This window comes from Xiphias gladius, chromosome 24 (genome assembly GCF_016859285.1).
Source record: "Xiphias gladius isolate SHS-SW01 ecotype Sanya breed wild chromosome 24, ASM1685928v1, whole genome shotgun sequence".
Taxonomy (NCBI): Eukaryota; Metazoa; Chordata; class Actinopteri; order Istiophoriformes; family Xiphiidae; genus Xiphias; species Xiphias gladius.
Window position 1 is genome coordinate 23,449,893 of NC_053423.1, and position 16,323 is coordinate 23,466,215.

The 16,323-nt window shown below is 48.4% G+C and overlaps 1 protein-coding gene across 1 annotated transcript; it reads left to right on the forward strand.

Annotated features, from left to right (window-relative positions):
* The first annotated feature begins 1,306 nt into the window (after nt 1-1,306).
* Nucleotides 1,307-16,323, forward strand: slc2a3a (solute carrier family 2 member 3a). Its single transcript, XM_040121944.1, has 11 exons — nt 1,307-1,318; nt 1,610-1,732; nt 7,398-7,499; nt 8,304-8,464; nt 9,892-10,132; nt 10,286-10,448; nt 11,890-12,077; nt 13,515-13,619; nt 13,717-13,815; nt 15,508-15,711; nt 16,006-16,323. Exons 1-11 carry the CDS (start codon nt 1,307-1,309, stop codon nt 16,321-16,323), a joined length of 1,716 nt encoding a protein of 571 aa, XP_039977878.1.

A 16,323-nucleotide genomic window follows, 5' to 3' on the forward strand; every position in this document is an offset into this window, starting at 1 on the left:
AACATTTCTGGTTGAGACGAACCTTTGCAGTCGCGTGGTTTTTTTCTAAGCTCATTCAGGTAAAACAGAAATATGCCCAATGTCACTGCTTCATGATTTCACTAAACCTCTCAGCTGACTTTTCTTACTGTCTCAGTGTCACGAGCAAATCTCGAGACGGAGGGAATTGCAGCCTGTGCATCATTTAACATCTGCTACGTCCGGGTCCCATTCGTATCGACACGGACCGGTATCAAACCGCTTCTGATAGAAAAAGGCTCGAAGAGTCACCGCGTCTGCGAGTGAAGCATCACCCGAGCTGCACCGCGTGACCCGTTGCCCCAGTAACGGGCCGCGTTGCATCAGCATCCGCAGCATCGGCCGCAGCATCGCTCACCCGGCGGCTACTGTCAAGGTCGCCAGCGAGAGGCATCATGGGAAGGCGAGGAGGACACCAGGGAGGGAGGGGTCGCAGTCATCCCCTCGCGACCCACACGCACCCTCCTCCGCGCATGCGCCCACGCTGTCGTCAACTGATCTGACCAAGTAACCGAATAACGGCAGCGGCCATAATAGGACGCGGACGCCGCGTCGCCTCCCGGGATGCGGCGGTGACGCGCGGGACTCACGGATTTCTGCAAGTCAAAGCGGAGGGGCGGGGCCGCGTCACGGCATCCCAGCATCCTAGTTTTTCATAGGTTGAAAAAAAAAAAAAAAGTCGTAAAAACAACCGCGTGCGGTTACGTGCGGCTCTGCTCGCAGCTCGCGTATGAGACGAATGAAAAGGGAGAAGAGGGGGAGGCACCGCTGCGAAAACCGGCTGCGGCAGCTCGGCGAGCGCGTCCTTTGTGCGGCCCGGTAGTCACGACAGGTAAGTGCCAGTCTATCGTCCGGGCTGTGCTGCAGGGATTTGGGATCTTTTGGGGGGGGGCACGCCGGGGTGGGAATAATCTATCGCCTGTTCCCCCCTCGAGCGACGTTAGGACATAGGACGAGGCTCGTCGACAAAAAATACCCTCGACTCAGGCCGTTTCTTTTCTTCTGTAGCTTCAAATGTGCCCCGTAAGATCCCCTCCATTGATTATTAGTGATTGGTTTTTCTGATGGGGAGGGAAGGAGAAGTGGCCGTGCCCCCCCTGCCCGGCGGAGACGGCTGGTACCACGGATAGCGCCCACTGAGGTTTGTTCATTTTCCCGCAGCTGAGAGCGCCGGCGGGCGGAACCTGCGCCACCTGAAGATCCCAGCCCCGCTCTGCAGCTCTGATCTGGAGTGAAACAGAAGAAACCGCAGCAGCCGCGACAAAATCCTCCAGCTTGACTTCGGAAGATGGAGGCGCAGGCAAGTGCTTTTCTGGTTTTATTTTCCGGGGATTTGAATGAGGAGATGAGAGTAAAAAGAGAGGCGGGGCTCTGGTTGTCGTAGCTCCGGACCGTCCTTACAACGTCTCCTTTGCCACAGTCCACCCGACCTGCGATTTCTGTGTTCGCGGCGCAGCGGGGGCGGCGTGAGTCACCGGGAGCTCTGCAGACGCGTGTGCGACAGAAGCCTGGTGGCCAGTGAACGTTTGGGGGGGGGGTGAATATGCAACCTTTGACCCCTGTTTCTCCTGTGTCTATGCGTGAGGACCAGGCATCCTCACACCGGGAGCACCGGAAGACGAGCATCCATTTTCTGCTCCTCGCCTCCTCGAGAGGCACAGTGACCGTGCGTCCTTGTCGAGGCGCTTTCCGGTTTCTGCTGCGGCGGCAGAAGGTAGAAAAATAGAGCAGCTGCCCGCCACCGGTGACTGCAACGCGTTCGCACCCGTCCTCCCGTGGGATTTGCGCGAAGGACCTGTAGGAAGATGAGGGAAATCATTAGGCGACGGGGGGGGGGGGGTGGAGCAACGCGGGCGCAACGGAAAAGTTCATCATGATGTGATTTTTTTTTTTTCTTTTACAAAATACATGTAACACCTGGGATGCATAATGGCTTCCCCAAGGCCAAAGGCCATTTTTTAAAACCAACAAACCAAAAAAACACGTCAGTTGATTCCACAGTTACAGTGGACGGCGTGTCGATGATCATCTGTGGACGTTTCCAGACGAAACCACAAAGGGAAGGTTTGATCCGATGGGTCATAGTTACGGGTTTGCTCAGTTCAGCTGACTTCACCAGCCAAGTGCGTTAACCCGTCAGGCAGAGGGTCGTGCACCGGCCTCAGAAAAGCGGCAGCAACGTGACCTTACACTCGCCGTTATCGACGTGTCTTCACAAGCTCAGCGGCGCAGACATTTGCGTTGCCCACGGTGTCCGCTCCGCGCGGCCTGCGCCAGATGTTGACCGGCCCGTCGATACACGCTGGAATCCGGCCGGTAGCGTCAGTGAACTAGTCGCCGCAACAGGTCAGCGCCTTTCCCCTTCGTCCTGGCTTCACCCGGAGGTCGAGGGTCGAGGGAGACGGCTGGCCCGGTGCAGATGGGGGGTCAGACGTAGTCATCGTATTTGCGTGTCCACGCCCGCTTGCGGCGTTGTCGTAGAGCACGAGCAGGTGGGCTGCGCGGGTTCGCGAGGCCCCGCTGCACGTATGCAGTCGCGTGGGAGCGCCGCGGTTGCTGTCGGCCCGCGTCGATAAAAACTGTCACCTCTGGGGCCGTTGCCATGGAGACGGAAGGAAGGAAGCGGGGCTTCGGGTGGGGGAGCGACACGGACGCGTTTGGCTTCAGGCAGACAAGTGCACACATTTTCCTTTGGAGCGAGGCAAGAAGACGGAAGGTGCAGTTGTTGGAAGATAAGATGTGAGAGAGGAGTCAGAGCAGTCACCTCGCTCACAAATACAATGGTTTCACCACAAACACCTGCAGGTACCTGACTCTCCTCTGGTGCTTCCACGTGTTTTGTCCAATCAGAGCGTTCAGAAATTGAGAGTGTTTTTCAGCAGGTTAGTCATACTCGAAACGAGACATTCTCAGCTGGTGTCCCCCCATATTTTTGTTTGTTTGTTTGTTTGTCGCTGCTCTCCTGTAAACAAAATAAGACGTCTGGAGAAATGAGAGTTAAAGAGTTGAATGATGCAACGAGGATTCAGAAAAAACCATCCCACCACCCATGAGATTTGTCACCAAAGTGCAGCACTAGTTTACAACTCTGCTAAACTCTGCTGAACTGGGAGCCGAGCGCTAAGCCAGACGTGCGCCACAACAGGGTTCGGGTTCTCAACAGGACTAAAACTCTCGATCGTTAAACGTCAAAGTGTAACTAAGGAGCAGCCGCGTCAGTGTTTGAGCCGCAAACTCTTGTTATTGACCCTGATCTGAGACGTTTCGGGGGGGGGGGGACCCATCATTTCTACTGAGTCACTGTGACTTGACAAAAAAAAATGAGGGAGATGGAGAGAAAGAGGAAGGTGGGCTTCAGGGAAATTATAACAGGACGGTGTGTGTGAGAGAGAGACACCACAGTCAGTTTCACTGTAACATTTAGTGGATCTAGCAGATGCGAGTGCCACCATTTGGTCCCGGCACGTTGGAAGATACTTCCTGGCTTTTGAAAGCAGTGTTGTGATTAAAAAAGAAAAAAAGATAAAATGAAAACCTCTTTAAAGACAAAAGTCTGTCTCCGGTTTCCGTTGGAAGCGCCGAAAAAGACAACAAGTGCAGTCAGATCCCCGTCCGTCCATTACGCGGACACACCCAGAGAGATGCGGGGGCTTTCAGTCGGCGTGGGCTCACCAGATTATTGATGGCTCTTAAATGTGACCTAAATCCTCGGGGGAATGTATGCAAACCAGGGCTGTTGGCCAAAGAGCAAATTTCATTAACCCCAAAAGCTGCAAAGGACGGCAAACATCTCGGTTTAAAGGGTTTTTACTTCACATATTGGAAGAAATGAGTTGTTGTTTTTTTTGTGGACACTGTTCAGTACGGGTGCAGGACCAGATGGATGTTTGCTTGTCAAAGACATCCAAGGTTGAAATATTGCATTTTTGTGAAGTTATTTCCCCCGGTACGTCGGTGTAGAAACCACAAGTCAGTCAGAAAACCCGACGGTTTTGAGGGGAGCTCCTCCGACTGCACCGGCGCCACGCTGACGTCAGCCAGCGACTGACGGAGAGAGTCTCCCTGGCCGGCATCAGCTTGGTAGCATAGACACTAGGTTGGTGGTTGGAGTCATCGATAGACTGATAGTCTAGAGCAAAAAAAAAAACCATTTGAAGGACAACAGAACCCCGTGAAACGCAGAAGAAAAAAGTTGACTAGGTGGATGGGAATAGGGCAGTTTGATGGTACTCCCTCTTCGAAGACATCACAGCCCATTGGTTCGATTTCACAAAGTATTTTGATGAAAACTAAGCCGTGACAACAAATCTTGCTCTTATTTCAGGCAAAACACCTTCTACTCACTTACATGTTTCCTGTATTTTTTGAAGCAGAGTGTAAACTGACATGACAAGGGCCCTAAGGGGGGGGGGGGGTCACGCTCTCCGCCCTGTCTTGAAAAGGTTCCCTAGGTCAAAGGCGTCACGAGACTCGCACGTTGCACCTTTGCAAACTCATTTGAGTGTAATCAGATTACCACGTGGCAAATCTCGGACCAGGCGATGTTGCACTTTGGACACCCCCCCCCCCAGCAGGTCAGTCCAAGCCATAATGACCACAAGCTCGGTGGATCCCCGCCAGACATCAGGAACACACTAGCCTGGTGGAGGTGAGGAACGCTGTTTCTTCCTCCACCTCATCCATTGTTTTCATACATAAAGATGCGTGTTATCACGTACTTTAAAGGTGTCCTGGTTTATCCAGGTTCAGTTCAAGGCTTTAATGGGGATTTTCTGGGAGAAAATTGATGTGAAAAGTCCCACTTCCCTTTAACCTCGATCTACTTCGTTGCGTAGTTTTATTTCTTCATTTCTAGCTTCAAGTAAACCTTTTCAGCACACACCGAGGCCACAACATCTGACCTCCGTACCGGCAGCGACGGGGTCAGATGTTGTCGCCACAGGTTGCTGATCTGAGCTCTGAAACCCTTGTGATTCTCTGACCATCAGCTTCAAGTATGAACCACAGAGTGTAAAAGAAATCCTCCGGAGTTTCTCAGCAGACGCAGCACTTTCGGGTCACTCTCTTGAATAATTCCACTTTGACCTTTATGTCAATTCCCGTACGTGTTTCTCTCCCCCGCTCTGATTGGTCCGGCGTGGCCAGCGCCCCTCTGGCTGAAATGAATCCTGAGAAGTGCTGGCGGCGCTAATATTATCTGACCTTGCGCCTCTGTTACTGTTGTGCCAAGGGCGGCGGATCACCTGAGGCCCAGGTCTCTATACTGTCTCAGGTGACTGCGGTACACATTCTGCTCCGTCAGCACTGAGTCCCCTTATTGCTCGTACACAAACATCGGCGGGAACAAAGACACGAGGGCCCAACGCCTACTGCTGCGACCCGGCGTGACCTGAATCTCTTATGTGGGATGGGTTAAGATAAGAGGCGCTTGATAAAGCTTTACTGACTCATTTCTGCCCAGCAGTCTCCTGGTCGGGGTTACCGTGATGCCCTCCGAACTCCACGTACCTCCCATTGCATGGTGGCGTAGACACCAGCTCCCCGTGACCCCGAACGGGAGAAGCAGGTCGGAAAAATGAAGGACCGGGTAGCTGGAACACGGTAGAGAAACTAAACCTCTCTTCTGCAACTCCAATCGGGTTTAAACAGCGTTTGACTTTCAAATACCCGGATCAGTCTGCTGTTTGAAAACAAGGATACACAAAACAAGGATACACAAACGTGTATATTGAGTCTACCAAAATCTGGTTCAATAATTTGTAATGGAAAGCGTGGGACCCACATGTCCTTGTCAACGCGTCCTTTAACGAACAACAACCCCACACAGACACAGATAAATGGTCATTTAGTTCAGCGCCGTTGGCCCTGATGGGCGGGTGTGTTTGAGCAGACACGGCGGTTTGGTGGTTCAGCCCCTGGCTCCGACCTGTTGAAGTGTCCTCGAGCAAGACGCCGAACCCCCAAGTTGCTCCGGACGCGACTGGGTCAGCACACCGCACGGCAGCTCTCACTGAGGGAGGCAAAGTGCAAAGCACATAGGGTGTATAAATATATTCCATTCACCTTAATTTAACTTTTTATCCAGGTAAAGGTTCCTGTCTTTCTTATAAATGCCCTGCCTCATATTCATTTTCCAGTTTATCATCCTACCTTCCCTCGCAGATCACGGAAGTATCATCACCTTATTTTAAAGAGTCAGAAAGTTCCTCTGCTTTCTTTCTCCCGGGGCGGCCGGGGGATCGTGGAGAGACTGGTCCTGGTTTTCGTCAGTTTCTTCCCTGTGTGACTGTGTGAACCGGCTTTGGTCGGGCGACAGTATCCCCAGTTTTTAGTGTTCACTTAAATGACAAGCAGGAGGACTTGGAGAAATTAACAGGGAAACAATTAAAAATGGGATCATATTTAAAATAGACATGACTTCAATCACCATCTCTCAGTATAAGTTACAGTTTTTCTTTTCTTACTATGGATCAATTTATAGATTTTACTGGACATTTAAGTTAATTCAAGAAAAAAGAAAAAGAAGTTTAGACTTCGATCAACTTGTAATCGGCTGACTTCATAAAATGCCACGAGCTCCTCAATACTTCCTCCACGGCTCCAGGAGGGCACAGACATAGCATCTGATCGTCATGACGACGGCGGCGGCTCCTATGTAATACCCCGCCCTGATTTCATTACGGAGACGAATCGACGGCTTTATGGGGCGCGGCTCAGTTGCAGGAGCGGGTGGGCTGCTCCAGGATTGAATTTCCTCGACGTTTAGCTGATTATGTTCAGGAAAGAAAATCCCACAGTCTCGTGGAAGCAGCCGGTGCTCTGCTGTGCCAGGCTGGTGCTTTAGTGTGCAAGGCCTCCAAGATGTGATACCAATAAAGTCCATTTCCAAAATGTTGTGTATCCATGTTTTCTTTTGTTTTTTTTAGTCGTTTTACATGATATTTATTTTTGTACTTCACTGTTAACTTATAGAAACATTTACATGGGTGCCATTATCGAGAGCTGCAACAGGGGCAGGTAACAGTGATTTCATTATTAAAAAGAAATGATGAGTAATCATGTGGGCTGTGTTCATGTGTCGTCGGAGCACGAGTTCACTGTTTGATACCTGATATTATTGTTTATGTGTACGTGTGTCACTGCGTCACTGATCTGTGTGGCCTCGGCGTCGCAGTTTCATTGCATCCGTCTGCCACCGGCGGTGATTTAAAATCCCATTATGAGCTCAGATTTTTATTTATTGTGTTTTTCTCTCCTTGTCTCCGTACTCCGCCCCTCCTCACCTTGCCGCATCCATCCCCATTTTTTCTGTCTGCCGTCTCCGTCCTTCGTCTTTACCCCGTCTTTCTCTCTGTCCTTTCTTCCCCCCACCGCTCCAGGAAAAGCAGGTAACAGGTTACCTCCTGTTCTCCCTGTCCACCGCCGTCATCGGCTCTCTGCAGTTTGGTTACAACACGGGGGTCATCAATGCTCCCGAGCAGGTTGGTAACATCATTGCGTGTGTGTGGTGCCAAGTCGACGAGTCGATTTAAACATAAATTTCTTAACCCCGGGCAGATTTAAATCGGGTGACTTTAGTACAAGTGCAGGTGCAAAGCAGGTGGAGCTCTTCAGACCCAACTTAACTTGGTTAAAAAACTGTTTTGGCAAAGTCATAGAAAATAAGATTACGAAAAATGCGGTTCATCAGTCGACGGAATACTGGATACCAGATGCTAGATACATTTTGGGAAATCAACACTATCTGTTGGCAAAGTATGGGGCTAGCCAATAGTAGCGTAAAGACTGGAAGTCTGGGACAACAGCTAGCCTGCTACACCTCTGAAGCTCACTAATTAACGGTTCCTTCCTTGTTTGTTTGACCTGTTCGCAAACAGAATCGAGAAAATTCAAATTTCTGTTTGTGGGGGGAGTCACGTGCTGTAACTTTTCCTCGATGACGCTAAGGACAAAGCCACACCAGCTGTTTCCAGCTTCTTCTTAGCCTCTAGCTAAGCTAAAGTCAATCACCTTCTGGCTCCAGCTCTGTGCTTAGCGCAGACATGCGAGTGGTAGCGATCTTCTCAACTAAATCTCAGAAAGAAAGCAAATAAATGTATTTTTATTTATTTAAAAATATTATTTCATGCATTTATTAAAATGCAAGAAAAAAACAGTAGCGTCATCAACCCATTTCTACTTCAAAGTTGAATTTGGTTGGAGTTCCTGCTGCTTCTGAGATTTTTCTGCTCTTCTCCTCATCCATCCATCCGTCCATCCATCCGTCCATCCGTCCCTGCGTTCAGAAACTGCGATCTTTCTTCAACAACACCTGGGTGGAGCGTTATGGTGAGTCCATCAGCCCGGGGGTCTGTACCATCGTCTGGAGCGTCGCCGTCGCCATCTTCAGTGTGGGCGGCATGGTGGGCTCCTTCAGCGTGGGTGTCATGGCGGACCAATTTGGCAGGTAGGACGTGGCTTTTTTTTTGGACCCGTTGTACGATATAACCAGTTGACACGTAAGCTTTTGCTTCTCTCATGACCGAGTGAAACACAGGTGGAAGTTACGCCATGTGTCTTAATTCCCATCTCCCAAACGAGATTTTTTTTTTTTCAAACATATCAACCTCATCAGAGTATTTCTTTCCTGGGAGTTTTTTTGTTTGTTTTTCCCCCTCTAATGGCTCTGTCTATTTCCTGTGTGGTTCGGCTGCGCCGTCACAAGCCATTACTCCTAATGGAGTTGATGAAGCGTGTCCATCTTCAGCCCACTGCTCGGCTCTAATGTTCCCCTGAGCTGTTCCTTCCTCTCTCCATTTCGCCTTGAGTCTCGCCCTTGTTCTCAAGCCACAGTCGACACACAGACGTGAGACTGGTATTGCTGTTTTCATCTGACACTCGGAAAGAGAGTGAATGAGCATGTTTCCCCAAAATGTTGAAGTAGTCCTTTAAATACATGCAGCTAATAAAATCCAAAACTCTGCACAACAGACAAAAGTAAAAAGAGAAAACAAAAGAAAAGATAGATTTCATTGACACACAGGGTCGTGCAGTCACACATAAACACACATATGTTTGCACTGTGAAACTGGACTAACACCTGGAAAACACCCGACCTTCGCAGGCACTCAGGCAGGTCAATCGGTCCTGACACACTCAGGCTAATTTCTCAGTTAATCGATGAACTTGTCAGTTTCTATTTTCCTTAACCACAAACCTCTCAGCTGCTCTTCTCACCACCAACCCCCCCGTGTTCCTGTTGCTAATCACTAATCTACAGAAATATACTGCGATTGCTGAACTGTATGTTTAGAGATACTGTTTAATCCATCGCTCCCAGCTAGCGCTCCCCAGTGTGCCACTATAATGACGTCTGTATACCAGTGATTCACACAGCCAACTGCATGATAATCATGTGACTTTTCTGCAGCAGTTTATTTTTAGATGGATATTTACAATTTCTTGGGATTAAATCGACCTTTTCTTTTAATGAAAGTCATATTTTGATTTAAATTGGTACCAAATCAAATAGCTTCATCCAGGAAACCACCTAGAAAATTATAAGGACATTTCGTGCCTGTAAAATTAAGTGTTATTGTTTTTTGTTTTTTTTTTCCAACTGATTTTTTCAGAAATTTTTAACAAACTTTTTGTTCATAGTTGGTAGGTACGTTCATAGGTACGTTCTGGTTCTAGGTACCAAACATCTAAAGCGGTCATTCAAAAAATTCTGTGGGGGAGAATCGACCTTCAGTCTGCCGACCGACCTTTTACAGACCGTTGTCACCACACCAGCCTTTCCTCTTGTTACTGATTTTTTTGGTCCTGTTGTGTTCACAAAACCGAAATCTGCGCTGTCCCCTCTGTCCTGTCTTCGTCCCTCCTCCTCCTCAGGCGTCGCTCCATGTTCCTGGTGAACTCTCTGGCGGTGATCGGTGGCCTCCTCATGGGCTTCTCCACCATCTGCTCCTCCTATGAGATGGTGATCGCCGGACGTCTGGTCATCGGCCTGTTCTGCGGTCTCTTTACCGGCCTGACTCCCATGTATGTGGGCGAGGTGTCACCCACCCCACTCCGAGGAGCTTTTGGCACCCTGCACCAGCTCGGCGTGGTGGTGGGCATCCTGATCGCTCAGGTCAGTATGAGGCTCGCTAACGGGATTTTTTGCGATTAAAGCGTTATTACAAGTATTCTGATGGTGCGTTTTGATAGAGTTGATTATGGTATTTAACTAATTAGTGAGTGGTGTTGTAAATCCGACCCTGCTGTTGTGGTCCCTGGTGTTTAGATCTTTGGTCTGGAGGCTCTGCTGGGCTCTGACAAGATGTGGCCCCTGCTGCTGGCCCTCACCGTGGTCCCCGCTGTGGTGCAGTGCATCCTGCTGCCCTTCTGTCCCGAGAGCCCCCGCTTCCTGCTCATCAACCTCAAGCAGGAGGAGCAGGCACGCAAAGGTGCGCACTGATACTGCTACAATGCTACTGCTTCTACTGACGGTAGAACTGCATCTACCAATGATAGTACTGCTTCTACTGACGGTAGAACTGCATCTACCAATGATAGTACTGCTTCTACTGACGGTAGAACTGCATCTACCAATGATAGTACTGCTTCTACTGACGGTAGAACTGCATCTACCAATGATAGTACTGCTTCTACTGACGGTAGAACTGCATCTACCAATGATAGTACTGCTTCTACTGACAGTAGAACTGCGTCTACCAATGATAGGACTCCTCTGCTGCCAGTGCCACCGCTCTACCACAGCGACCAACACTGCTACTGCAACTCCTGTCGTTACCTCCCAGGCTGCTACAGCCACTGCTTTCACTGTCATCACTAACATCAGTTCTACTACTGTAGTACTGCTACTGCAGCTATCAGTACCGCAACTACTGACTCTTTACAAGTACAAATACCACTACAGCTACTGCTTCCACTGCTGCTACTAGCACCTTTACTACCAGTGCTACTACAGTACCACTCTTTACGCATTTATACTACTATTGTAACTACTGCCTCTAATCCCTGCTGCTGCTATTACTACACTATAACATCCTCTACTGCTACTGCTGCCAGTATACTGCAGCCGCCAACACTACTACTTCTTTTACCGCTACAAATAACAATGCTAGAGCCAGTTCTTCTACTGCTGCTACTGCAAATTGTACTTCTGCTGATACCTCCCCTACTGCTATTACTGCTCTTACTGCTACCACTGTTCCTCATATAATGCTGCTAATTCTGGCGATATTTCCACAACTGCTGCCACCACTGGCACCACTTCAGTTACGCAGGTTACTTGCTTGCTGCAAGTATGGTATACGTATTTGGGAAATGCTGTTGCATTAAAAAGAAGGGAGGAGAAGGGGGGGAGAGGCAGAGAAGGATAGATTCTGTAGTGAGAGAAAGAGAGAGAGAGAGACAGGTCATTGCGAAGCGAGAAAGCGAGAAGGAGCGGCGGTAGTTATAGATACAGAGGGGTGAGATCAGGTGAGTCAGGGTGATGCTTTAGCCTGGAGAGAAGGGTTCTTGAACAGACAGAAGGTTCTGGCATCTGTTCAAAACGCAGCCTGTCAGGGTCGACCCTGAGGCACTGACCCACTTCTCCTTCACACCTCTCGTCTGACACAAACAAACAAACAAACAAACGCAAGGTTCAGGCTCTAGAGTTAAAGGCCGTCCTGGATGAGATTTCGCCATGTTTGAAATTACTGTGGCGTACGTTCTGTTCCTAGAGAAATGAGACAATTCTGCAGGCGTCATCCCAGCGCCCAGGACTCGATCTTTGATGGCTCCCACGTGGTCAACACAATATTTGGACCTGCTATCAACGACGGAGACAACGACGAGTGGCGAAGTCGATAACGTGTTCTGTTTCCGTTCTGTTGGCAGCGCTGGTGCGTCTGCGCGGCAGTGAGGACGTAAGTAAAGACCTGCAGGAGATGAAGGAAGAGAGCGCTAAGATGGCCATGGAGAAGAAGGTGACCATCCCCGAGCTGTTCCGCTCGGCGGCGTATCGACAGCCCCTCCTCATCGCCGTCATGCTGCAGCTCTCCCAGCAGCTGTCCGGGATCAACGCCGTGAGTCAGCAACGGGCAGCGTGCCCCCACGCACGCACGCAGACACACACACACACACACACACACACACACACACACACACACACACACTTCTTTACATTCATGAGTTTAGTGTTTATTGTTAGTTTGGATCCCCATTAGTTCTTGCCTTGTGGTTCACATTAAAAAATACAGACACTATTTATATATATATATATATATATATATATATATATATACACACACACACATATATACATATATATATTCAAATATACACATATATATCTATATCTCTATCATTGTGTTCACTGCATATTATAGTGAAAGAAGTAAGTTAAGACAGTATCACCATAGAACATAAAACTCAGTGTGAAAACCAAATATATTATGAAGGTAACATCCAAAAATGAAATGCAAATGACCACTAAAGACAAAAACATTACATTTGAATGTTCGTACTGCAAAGAAAAGGTAAAGACTCCTTTTTTTGCTCATGTATTTTGCAGGACTGACTTCTAGATTAACCTGCTACTTTCTTTTTCCCAGATTCATGAGATACAAAGTGTGGCGGACTATTCCAGCGACACATGGCTCAATACATAACTCTATGACACAGATAAGTCAGGGCATAGAGGGACTGAGTAATAGGTCGATCGGTGTAAAAATGATGGAGCCGTAATTCCTGGATCATGCACAATTAGATGGCAGTTTATTAGGTACACCCAGCTAAAACTAATGCAGTCCAATACAACAGTCCTGCATTAAATCCTCCTCAAACTGTTTTAGAGAGATGCAGATTCAACATTATGATCATTCTGGTCGATGTACAGTTTATGTTCCTGTTGAGACTGAACTTCTTCATTCAGTAAAGAAGGACATTAACATAAGTCCAGGTGGTTGTTTGCATCAGAGTATAAGTAAAGATAAAACTGACATGAAGTAATAAGGAGACAACTCATACGATGTCTGACTTTTTAACTAGGCAGGGTCATTAGCATGAATGAATCGAGGCATTAAAGGGAATCCTGCCAGGGCACCAGAGACGGGGCCTGTGTAAATAACTTGCATAATTGATGTAGTCAGTAACCGTATACATTCAGGTTCAGTATAAGTATGTGTAGGTGCTCTCAGACCGACGAGCGATATGAAATAGGATCCTAAGATTTCCCCAGTCATCCGCCGGACAGTCATTTTGTACCCGATTAACTGAGTTACAATGAATGCAACCGCAAGAAAAGCTTGAGGATCGATGTTAGTGAAAACAACAAGGAATGCTGGGTAATCCACAGCACTTACACAACTCCCTGTGAAGCGATAGAAAAAAATATCCATAAGGAAGCTGGAGCTCGTCAAGGAAATGTCATCTGAAGTATGTGTATGTGTGGCTTCTTACAATAAGATATTTGCTAAGTGGTCCCTCATTTCTTTCTTTTCCGTCTTCTCTGCGTCCCTCAGGTGTTCTACTACTCGACGGGGATCTTCAACTCAGCTGGTGTGAAGCAGCCCATCTACGCCACCATCGGAGCCGGCATCGTCAACACCATCTTCACGGTTGTTTCTGTGAGTGCCGCCAGTGTTCGCTTTTGCTCCCGCGTGTGCTTGTGAGCGTTCAGCAGCACATCACGCTGCCCGTGTCTCTGCTGTGTCTGTCCTCCAGCTCTTCCTGGTGGAGAAGGCAGGGCGAAGGACTCTGCACCTCCTGGGGTTGGGGGGAATGGCGGTCAGCGCTCTGGTCATGACCATCTCCCTCCTGCTGGTGAGTTCAGCACTATCACAGGGTTGAAGAGGGACTGACTGAAAACAGCTCCTCCCTGCAGGCGGCGCCAGCCTTTGACGTTAGAGGCCGGTCGTTGAGCAAGGCGTCTAAATCACGTGATCACATGCACATGCACGTAATATACAAATACCCTGTATTCTGAAATAGGATTTTGTTTCAGCTAGTTTTGAATATAACTAAAGCTAAATAAAACAATTAGCATACCGGTCAGTTTCTGATGAATAAGAGAATTTGTGCAGGATCACAGTTAATACTAAGAGTTAAGCACCAACACTGCCGTTCATACTAAACCCCCCTTTTATCATCTCATTTTCAGTGGGCTCCCAAAAGACCCTTTAGAGAGTTTGATTGAACCAAAACCAACACAAGGCTTGTTTTTGTTGACGTCCGGTGGTTTAACCTTTGCCACCTTGCTACAGTGATGTACAGCCCTGTGCAAAAGTTTTAGGCGCTAAAAATGAAGTGAGGATGCTTCCAGAAATAATGCCGTGAACCGTTTTTATTTATCAGTTGACTCCATACAAAGTGCAGTAAAGAGAAAAAAAACCTAAATCAGATCAGTATTTGCTGTGCCCCCCCCCCTTGCCTCTAAACCAGCACCGGTTCTACTCAGTACACCTGCAAGCAGCTTTTCAGGTACTTGGCAGGAAGGTTGTTCCAAGCATCTTGGAGAACCTGCCACGGTTCTTCTGTGGACTTAGTCTGTCCCAGTGTCTTCTGTCCCTTCATGTGGTCCCAGGCTGACTCCACGATGCTGAGATCAGGTCTCTGTGGGGGCCAGACCATCTGTTGCAGGACTCCTTGTTCCTCGTGGCGTTGTCCTGCTGCAGAATGAATCTGGGACCGATCAGACGCCTCTCTGATGGATAAGAATCTAAACATCTAAAGCAACTCAAACTTTTCCACAGTACTTTAAGCAAATGAAATAATTTATAAACTTCCACTACAAACATAGTAGTTCAACAGAACTGTGTTCAGCTTTAAACTTCCTTATCAAGCATCTATGACCGTGGCGACACTGTGGGAGAACTGCAACGACAGAAACATACAGTAAATGCATCAGGTGGGATGTTACACTGAAGACGATTAAAACCAAATGAAAAAATAAAGTCTGCCCAAATTCTGCAGAAGAATGTCTGAAAACACACTAAGATGCAGTGTAGAATTTTTTTTTTAATAAAGATGATATGGTAAACGTGTCAGAAAACGGCTGCCTATTGACACATCCAGGAGACACAAATCAACATTTGCATTCATTTGGAGCTGTGTTTAGCTCCGGTTTGGTCTCCACCAACTCCTGAGGGAAATGCGCAGCTCCATAGCTGCCGCGTGCTCCACTGTGTTCACCGGCAAGACGCTAACTTGGTCCTGGGTAGCTAGTGTGGAGTGGGTTTGTCAGAACTTGTCCCTGAAAACAGCCAAAACACACTTTGATCTGCTGCCCAACCAAGTAATCCATAAAAACATCCTATGCTGTATGCAACACATTGCAGTAATGTCTCTTTGCCACAGGGTGCTACTAGTTCAAGTTCACCGTGCAGATTATTTGACTACAGCATGTTGTGATTAAAGGTTATCAATGACCTCAGAAAGTCAGATTTGTGTTTTTAGCAAAACCTGCTCTCACTGTCCATTGTCCACTGTTGTCTGTCTCTGCCTCTGCCTGAGCAGAAGGACATTGCCACTATGAGCTACGTGGCCATCATGGCTGTCATGCTGTTCGTGGCTATGTTTGAGATGGGCCCCGGTCCAATCCCATGGTTCATTGTGGCCGAGCTGTTCTCCCAGGGGCCCCGCCCGGCGGCCATGGCTGTGGCCGGCTGCTGCAATTGGACGGCCAACTTCCTGGTTGGAATAAGCTTCCCCAAACTAGTGGTAAGGGAGTGGGCAATCGTCCATGTTTGGACTGGTTAACACTCGGTTTGGGTTTAGGTTGGACTTCTATTCTTATTTTTTCTCTTCTTTTACTTTGTCTTCTTTGACTGCAACTTATTTTGTTGTTGGAAACACTCAAGTAACGTGCAAGTACCATAAAATTGTTGCAGGACTTGAGTAGATGTATTTGGTTACTGTCCACCACTGATTTTATACAATTAATAACATGAGAACTCTGAACATGTAAAATCAGTCATCTAAAAAAATTCCGACTACCTTCTCTTCCCTCCCCAGGAGCTGTGCGGGCCGTGGGTCTTCCTCATCTTCACCGCCTTCCTCATCATCTTTTTCATCTTCACCTTCATTAAAGTCCCGGAGACAAAGGGCAAGACCTTCGACGAGATCGCCCGCAGCTTCGGCAGCGCCGCGCCTCCCGCCTCCTCGTCTCCTGCGGACCCTCCCGCCAGCGCCAGCGCCGCCGTGACGCTGCCCGCCTCGCCGGTGAAGGAGAAGGTCCCGCTGGTGGAGGCGCCAGCGGCAACCCCGCCTCCTGCGGCTGAAACCACGCCTCTGGAGGATAAATCACACTCCACAGTGCAGGAGAGTGTGTAG

Bases quoted from the DNA above. Each gene is read 5' to 3' on its own strand.
- slc2a3a (XM_040121944.1), top strand. The intron at 7,500-8,303 runs GTTGGTAACATC...CCCTGCGTTCAG, and splicing joins TCATCAATGCTCCCGAGCAG to AAACTGCGATCTTTCTTCAA. The intron at 10,133-10,285 runs GTCAGTATGAGG...CCTGGTGTTTAG, and splicing joins TGGGCATCCTGATCGCTCAG to ATCTTTGGTCTGGAGGCTCT.